This window comes from Siniperca chuatsi, linkage group LG5, assembly GCF_020085105.1.
Source record: "Siniperca chuatsi isolate FFG_IHB_CAS linkage group LG5, ASM2008510v1, whole genome shotgun sequence".
Lineage (NCBI taxonomy): Eukaryota > Metazoa > Chordata > Actinopteri > Centrarchiformes > Sinipercidae > Siniperca > Siniperca chuatsi.
Window position 1 is genome coordinate 19,485,486 of NC_058046.1, and position 8,836 is coordinate 19,494,321.

Genomic DNA, 8,836 nt, shown 5'->3' on the forward strand with positions numbered 1-8,836 from the left:
ACACAAGTAAACACAAAGTGCAGTTTTTAAATGAAGGTTGTTATTATTAAGGGAAAACAAAATCCAAACCTACATGGCCCTGTGTGAAAAAGTGATTGTCCCACCTGTTAAAACATAACTTAACTGTGGTTTATCACACCAGAGTTCAATTTCTCTAGCCACACCCAGGCCTGATTACTGCCTCGCCTGTTCTCAATCAAGAAATCACTTAAATAGGACCTGCCTGACAAAATGATGTAGACCAAATCTTCAAAAAAAAAGCTAGACATCATGCCAAAATCCAAAGAAATTCAGGAACAAATGAGAAAGAAAGTAATTGAGAGCTATCAGTCTGGAAAAAGTTATAAAGCCATTTCTGAAGCTTTGACGAAAACACGGAACAGTGGTGTATCTTCCCAGGAGTGGCCGGCCAACCAAAAAGGACCTGGAAGACTTGCTGTGATAAATGGAAACATGAATTCTGCTGTCTACCAAAAACTCTTGAAGGAGAATGTCCGGCCATCTGTTCGTGACCTCAAGTTGAAGCGAACTTGGGTTCTGCAGCAGGAAAATGATCCAAAACACACCAGCAAGTTCACCTCTGAATGGCTGAAGAAGAACAAAATGAAGACTTTGGAGTGTCCTAGTCAAAGTCCAGACCTGAATCCTATTGAGACGCTGTGGCATGACCTTAAAAAGGCAGTTCATGCTCGAAAACCCTCCAATGGGGCTGAATTACAACAATTCTGCAAAGATGAGTGGGCCAAAATTCCTGCACAGCGCTGTAAAAGACTCATTGCAAGTTATTACAAACGCTTGATTGCAGTTGTTGCTGCTAAGGGTGGCCCAACCAGTTATTAGGTTTAGGGGACAATCACTATTTCACACAGGGCCGTGTAGGTTTGGATTTTGTTTTCTCTTAATAACAACCTTCATTTAAAAACTGCATTTTGTGTTTACTTATCTTTGACTAATATTTAAATTTGTTTGATCTGAAACATTTAAGTGTGACAAACAAATAAGAAGTCAGGAAGGGCAGACACTTTTGCACACCACTGTATATATAATATATGTATACAACTGTATATATATTTTTTTTATTCTATTCTAATTTTAAATATTTGTATACATATGTTCCGTGTGTGTAGCATAAAGGGGTTTACAACTTTCATTTCATTGTGCCACCCTGTGTTGTAAAAGGTCAAAAAAATGAACCTTAAATCTTGTATGTGACAAAGCTGGACATGAGGATCTACCTTTTTAATATTTTTAGAGTTTTAATTCAAATACATAAAAATTCCAGTATCTCTGTGAGGGCATGTTTTGGAAAGAAACTTTTAAAAAGAGCAGGAGAGAGTCTGAGGTTCGTCACCAACACAACTCTTAGACTAGCAGACACTTTGTTGCTTTGATCACTCTGGAGGGGAAGACCTGTCGCTCTGCTCTGCTGAGGACGGGAAGCCTAGGATGTGACCTGTAAATGTCTCCACAGATATCTCATCTGGGATCACACACTCCAGCAAATATTCTGAATCTCCACCTGGACACACACACACACCCAACAAAGAGTGATTATGATTTTTCAGCTGTTATGTGAATTCTTAGATTAAGGTTTGTGAGTTTCTCTTTTACATACTGTCAGATTTAAAAATGCCATGAGCAGAACGTTCCTCTTCTCCTCCTTCTTCCTCTTCCTCTTCATTGAGGCCTAAAAGAATTGTGAAACACTCTGCCACCTCTTCCTCTGTCATGTGTTCTCCTGTCAAAGATAATATCAAAATGTCTGCATATGTTGGACTTTGTGACTTTGTGTTGGACAGTAATACAGCTAAAACTGACTGAATAGCCTGCAGCGTACCTCGAGCCTGTAGAAGTTCTAGCAGCTCATGTCTCTGCAGAACACGCTGTCCTGCGCTATCACGGCCACCAAGGACATGAAAAGCTTGAGCAAGCTCATCGCTAGAGATGCCGAAGGCTGGTCGGTGGTTGACATACAGTTTGATGAACTCCTCTAGGTCGATGTCGGTCACATATTTTCCTGTTTCGGCATACTTGCTGAACTTGACCTCGTTATGCATATCTTCTATCTGGTAAAAAAATAATAATAAAGCAATTTGTAAATACAGGTCTGAGGCTGTGATGTTTTTACTGTCAGATAAAATTACATTTGCTGTTAAAAAATGTCACTTCATTTACACACATTGTACCTCTTGCTCAGTAGGGAAGTAGGCCAAAGCTCTCATTAGAGAGGGAACCTCTGACAGGGGGATTTTGGTAGACAGCTGTCGTTTCTCCATTGAGTCAATGCCTTGATGATGGATTTGGCAGTAATAGAAAAAGTCCTCCATCTCCTAAAGACATAAAAGCACAAACTGAGAATCTATGGTTAAAAAGGTATCAGAAATGACTAAAACTCATACAGCTGGAGGAGGAATGGAACGCCAAGTAAAAACTGTGGCCTTGTATAATCCAGAAATACAATATATGTGTGAATATGAGCAATGCTGTCCAATAACAAGTAGACAACATTTCAATGTTGAATGTTATATTTTGCCACCAAAGCATCCACTGTCCAAAATAATCACCCACCCACCTTTTCCAGCTTTCCACAAAAACAAAGAAAACCCGAATTAAACTAAATCATCTTCACCATCAAAACAAACAGATGTAAAAGGGAAATTAATATAAATTGCTGGATGAACCAGATCAACTCAGTGATACTTCATAAGATAAGATAAGATAAGATAAGCTTTTATTGATCCCCTGGGGGCCAGACATAAGTACAGATAAATCAATAATTAGAACTACATAAAATAAAAATAAGAATAGAAATAAAAATTGTAACTATACATGAGCAATTAAATGCAAAATTACAAGGCATGCAGGGTACTATACCAATACAAAGGCTGTGTAGAGAAATTATGTTCCACCAGCACACTGAAATACTAACAACAAGTAAAGATTTCTACGAAAATTGACTTTAACCAAGAAACCAAATTCTTAAAAACACAAATCAACATGCGTAATAACACAATGCATAACTATAGTAACTTTGATGACACTACATATTAGGGAAAAGGACACGTGATTCTCACTTCAAGTTAATGGAATAATCTGTGGCTGTTCGTGTAACACTCGACAGTCGTAGGGAACAAGGAAAACTTTTAACTCACCCTGTAGAACTTGCCATGTCTGCCTCCCTCTAAAAGAGTGTAAAAGGGTAACAGGTCCTTTCCTCCCAAGGCAGCTGCTGCCTCCAATGCACTGCATTCACAACAAGAGAGAGGATTAACTCCAGAAAACACGATTACACTGCTCACGCATTTCCCCTGCTTCTCAGGTTGGTACTTTTAAACCTTACTTCAAGCTTATCTCCCATGACAGGACAGTGCGGTCAGGTCCTCCTGCAGTGAAAACAAACCGGCCGTCGTAGGAGCAGGCAAAAGCAGACACCCCTGTTGGATGGCAGATCAAAGCATTGGACTTGTACGGGTTCCCATCCAGAGGGAAAATCTGGAGACCCACCTGGAAATACAACAGTGGTAATTTCAATAATGTGAATCGCTGTGTCTTCTCACCAAAACAGTGCTGGGTTCAAAATACGACTGAATTTAAATATGGTTGAAAAGCCCTGGGGTCTGTCTCACTAAGCAGGATTACACAGAAAATATTCACATAATACGTTTGTGACACTTAACCCATAAATATATGACCAAATATATTTTATTAAGACTGAAACAAGGCGTTGCTCTTGTCAGTGTTAATAAAAGACAATAAAAGACAAGCACTTGTGGTTTCTTTTTAAAGAGTAATAAATTACTTATTTTAGACACAGAGCCCCATTTAGATTTTACAAAGCAGGGTTATTTGATAAAATACTACAAACAAATTGCAGCACTGACCTTGTCTTCTGTGATGTAGACCAGGTAATATGAGTTCGTCTCGGGTTCTTTAGACGTGGGAAGGACCACCATTTTCTTAATGGGAGAGCCATATGCTGGGCCAAGGAGAGTCTTTCTGTTTTTGTAAAACACATGCAATAATGTTTTCCAGTATTTGCAGTGAGAACAGTCAGAGAAATACATTTCACAAATAATCTGATCTTATTACAGTATTTCACAGACCTGCACATCTTGGTAGTGCTGTTGAAAAGCTTCATCTTGTATTGGTCCGAGGCAATGAGAAGAAATTGCTCCGTAGTGAGGGGAGGATACCAAGTCATGCACATCGGCACAGCGCTTTGGTCAAGGCGCTCCGAGTTTAAGATGAGAAGCTTATTCACATCACTGTTTTCCAGGTCATACTCCACCTATTAACAAGTCCCACAAATTTGGCATAAACAAAAACAGTATAACAAAACACCAAAGTAGTCCAGAGTCCTACAACTTTGACCAAGCAGACTAACCAGTCGGCGGTCCATTCCCAGAGAGAGCAGTCTGGGTTGGGTGCTGTCCAGGTGAACCCCAAAAAGAAGGTCTTTGATGGGCTTGTAGTGGGAGTGATATCTGCCCATGTACGTCCAATGAGGCAAAGAGCCTTTATTAGTCTGCAAGTGGAACACCGTCACTGCTTTTCCGGCATCCTAAGAGTGAACAAGGAAATAAAACGTACACGTCATACTTGAAGTTTGGACATATTACACTTGATAATCAAAAATGACTTGCTCACCGCAGTGGCAAGATACTTTGAGTCTGAGGAGAAAGTGATGTGATGGATGCCGTCTTCAGTGTAATGGAAACACTCCTCTGGATCACTTTGTAAAGTGCTGGGGTTCAGTATGTGAACAGCTCCACTGCCAAAGCCAACTGCCAGGTATATTCCTGTTCAGAGACAAAAAGGCGGCTCTTTACATAGAAGAATGTAATGACGACATCACAACAGCTGGCTAACGCTGGTTATATGCAACGGCAAACAACAAAAGACAGCCAGTGAGCATGTTGGCTCACCTTGAGGGTCAAAAGTGACACACTGGATCTGCTTCTCTGTCTCGAAGACCCTGCTGCAGATGGCCACTTTGTTGTCATAGTCCCACACTTTTAAAACACCCCTTTGATTGCCCATGGCCACAGCTGGCTGTTTGGGGTGGCAGGCCACTGCATGTAGAGGCTCACAATTCTCATGTAGCAGGATTTGAGGGATGCCTTTCTGCACATTCACATGTACTACTGTGGAACTTACTGTGGACACAACAAAGTTCCTGCAGAAAAAGAGATGTCAACTTGGCTAAAATGCACATAACAGTTCAGTTTGAAGACATAATAGATTGTATTTCTTCTACCTGATGATTAAAGGTTTTGCGTCCAAAGCGCAGTCCTCCAGGTATCCCTCTGTACACTCTTTGGAAAAGGAAATGGAAACAATAGCGTCCAGGTTGAATTCACTGTACCAAGTGAGAAGCATGAAAGCTTCATCATAAAACTTGATATGACCTTGAGTGTCACCAGTTACGATACAGCTGTGATATCAAACAACACACAAACAAAGAGAGATTAGAGACCAATAAATACATGCCACTTTTATAAAACAACAATGGTGAATATTTGAATATTGTACCTGTCAGTTACAGTGAGGGCAGTGATCGGATCTTTTTGAAGGCAAATGAGCTTGACTCTGTCACCGGGGAGGCTTTGGTTTGCAGCTAAGTCTTCCGTCACAACCCACACCACGAGGCTGCCTGCTGCAGTCGCTGTTAGGATCTGAGACTCTCTCCAGTGAAACACAGACTGGCTGAGTGACCCGCCAGCCATGTTGACAGTTTTAGGAGAAGGCTGCGTGAATACAATAGCATATGATCGACCAGTGGCTGCATCACAGAACTGCTGGTGAACAGCTGAATCAAAATACTCATGGAGACAGAAGACAGAAACATCTCTGATAATTCGATACCATCCTCTACAACATTTTTTATGATTATCTTTACCTTCTTAAGCTTCAGGGCAAAGTATTGCAGACTTCCCAGGGCCTGAAAAAAGACCGGCTGATTATTGCAACAAACAAACACATAACAGCTGCATTATGTTTTTCTAGAAAAAGGAACAGCAGGACTCACCCTGCTGTAAAATAACACCTGGCGTTCACTGCTGCTGAGCAGCTGAGTGCTATCATTTGGATTAAAAATGATGTAATCCTGAAAAATAATCCAACATTTGAACTCTTAAATGTCGCATCCATTAAGTTAGGTGACATTTAAATGTTAAAAGAAGACAAAAGTGACTTACTTGAAAACCATGTTTAGGATTGAGTTCAGTAAAGCACAAAGGCTTTTCTGTTTCATTTGTCCAATCCCAAATACACACGCACTGTGAAAAGATCGACATACGGTTAATAGATTGCGAACAGATGGAAATTTTACTCTACAAAGGCATTTATTGTTTCAAACTGTCAAACCCAGTATGAAATAGTAATCGTCTAAGCTGTTTTTGTTTTTTTGTGAACTGTTGTAAGGTCACATCTAGAAAGAGTGCAGTTCTGAGATATTGACCATTTGCTAAAAAGTTGAATACTTTATATCCTTTACATTTTTTGTGCATAAAACAGTCCTTAAACCCTAATCCTAAAAAAAGACAATAAAATCATGACATGACGTTTAAAGAGCCTAAATATATGGATGAATATTCTACACTATCATGTCATCAAGGGCCACTTTTTGGAGCTCTTACTTATAAAATGCCAGAAAGTCACACAGTGTTTGGTGGTGTCACACTCTTGACCTTCATTTGACCTTCTTCTTCAAAATTAGAGTGAGTCCTGTGAGTGTCTGTTTCCAGACCAGAAGGTGCTACTTGGTAAAACCACAGATCATAAATTTGTCTCTTTTTTTTGTCCTACATTGTGCATTTCGCAATCTAGACTAAACAGCAGTCTTTAGTCTGGATTATTTTTTTTTAAATGTTTCATTTAATCTGTCCATACCCAACCATGCTGTCATACTCACTTGAACTTCCTCGGCCCCGAGGGTTACCAGATGTTTTGTGTCTCTTGAAAATGCAATCGCAATGACACCCCCTCCTGGGTGGCAATCGAACAATGTATGCACAGGAATGCTGGAATATTTATAATATATTTGGTTACCATCAAGAGCAAAGGTTAATACATAAAAAAAATGCCTTAATACATGTAGAATCAAGAGCTACCCAGAGTAGGAGTCCCATATCATCACCGTGCTCTTCGGCCCCTGGTCTGCTGTTGCAATCCAGCGTCTGTCTTCACTCACACACATACATGAGATGGGGCGGCAGTGACCCTGAGAAGATTGAGTATATACAGAAGGCTTTTTAAATCAACACTGCAACCTGCATGTTAGTACTATAAAAAGATATCCGTTGTTACCCAGGTTACTCATTCCACTGACGCTGTCTCATCTCCTTTTTATTTCATATTCCTCAAGAAGCCGAAAACTGACTGGTGATTTTTACCTGAAGTATATGCTGGGAGTTTGAGGTGTGATTGTATATGATCCCAACATGAGCTCCAGCATAGAGGACCACCAGCTGATTGTGGTCTTGCAAACTGAAGGCAGGAAGAGCAGGATTCATCCCAAGTACCCATTCTAGTGACTGCGTGAAGAGCAAATTTGCAGTATTGTTATGAGCCAGTGAAAGTTCTCAGATAACCCTTTTATATAAAGAAATATGTTTTGGGGGTGAAAATTTTCCTCCAAACTTTCTTGACTACAAGTGCACAGAGTCAATATACAAATAGTACTCATTTTGTGCAAATACACACATCGATGAGACATACTTACCAATGCATGTGTTCCAGTGTGAGTTAACTTCTTTGGGAAGAGTGTGTCTCTGGTTGCAGTGTAGACTTGAGACTGCCCGGTCACCTCTGTTTCTTCTCTAACTCCTGCACTCTTCCTGCCCTCTTCCTTAGCTTCAGCATCTGACATGATGTCTAACCACACACTTGGAAGATTAATCTTTATTTTTTAACAACTTCATACAGATTCCCCCCTTATTTTGTCGAGCCGAGGGCGCTAAGTCTCTGCTTACGGCTAAATTAGCCAAAGAGTAACGATAGACTACGAAAGATATCGCATTAAATTAATCGAAAACACACCACCACAATATCAATTCTTGTGTAATTTCATTCAAACGTCTATAACTGTATGTTTAAAACACTTTGTATTCAGTCTTAACTGGTCTGTTGGGTGAAAAACACAATCTCTAAAACGTTGGCGCCTGCGAAGCGTCTCGTTGCCTAGTTACCGTTGAGAGTGTGGGGGGATGAGTGAAGTGGTTTAAAACAAGATGCAGACATTCCGGTCAGGCATTTCAGATTAAAAGCACGATTAATAATGGATTTATTCAGTTGGCAGTTACAAAAATTGATTTTACACGCAAAACTTATTAAGATCCCATAGAGTATGATATACTGTTTGAGTTAAGGTTTAGTTTTACAAGCTAGATTACCAACCCACATCCTACAGGTTGTTCATGTGGCAATTAGTTTGCAGTAATTTAAGTAATTTAAAATTTATTAGGTAATATACTAATGTATAATCTAATCTAAACTACAGTACTGTATAGGCCACAGAGTATGCAGAGTAGTTAACCAAGCATTACCATTACCGTAGCCAGGATTTTAATTTGCTTCACTTTCTGTCTGAACACACCGCAAGAAATGTTTGTCTTTTTATATATTCATTTAATTGTTCAGTTATATTATATTAGTTATCATTAATTATTATTCTTTCTTTTTGAATTGTTCGAAATCATTTTATTTCTATTTGATTCTATATAATTTGTGTGTAATTGTTGAATGTAAACTTCTCCTCACAAGGAACCAAATTCCTAGTCACAGACACATTGAGCCATTTTGAAGGATTTGCCGGAAGTACTAGTATGCTGTCATG

The 8,836-nt window shown here is 39.6% G+C and overlaps 1 protein-coding gene across 1 annotated transcript; it reads right to left on the reverse strand.

The window, feature by feature from the left end:
• Positions 1 to 1,224: 1,224 nt before the first annotated feature.
• On the reverse strand, positions 1,225 to 8,196 carry cfap251 (cilia and flagella associated protein 251). Its single transcript, XM_044196366.1, has 20 exons — positions 7,724 to 8,196; positions 7,395 to 7,535; positions 7,113 to 7,222; positions 6,914 to 7,022; positions 6,198 to 6,278; positions 6,029 to 6,106; positions 5,900 to 5,941; positions 5,533 to 5,747; positions 5,258 to 5,434; positions 4,926 to 5,176; positions 4,648 to 4,799; positions 4,385 to 4,561; positions 4,104 to 4,288; positions 3,882 to 3,996; positions 3,341 to 3,504; positions 3,153 to 3,243; positions 2,187 to 2,330; positions 1,838 to 2,066; positions 1,616 to 1,738; positions 1,225 to 1,519 (listed from the first exon to the last, which is right to left on the reverse strand). The coding sequence occupies exons 1-20, from the start codon at positions 7,868 to 7,870 to the stop codon at positions 1,392 to 1,394; spliced, it is 2,859 nt and encodes a 952-aa protein (XP_044052301.1). The 5' UTR covers positions 7,871 to 8,196; the 3' UTR covers positions 1,225 to 1,391.
• Positions 8,197 to 8,836: the final 640 nt, after the last annotated feature.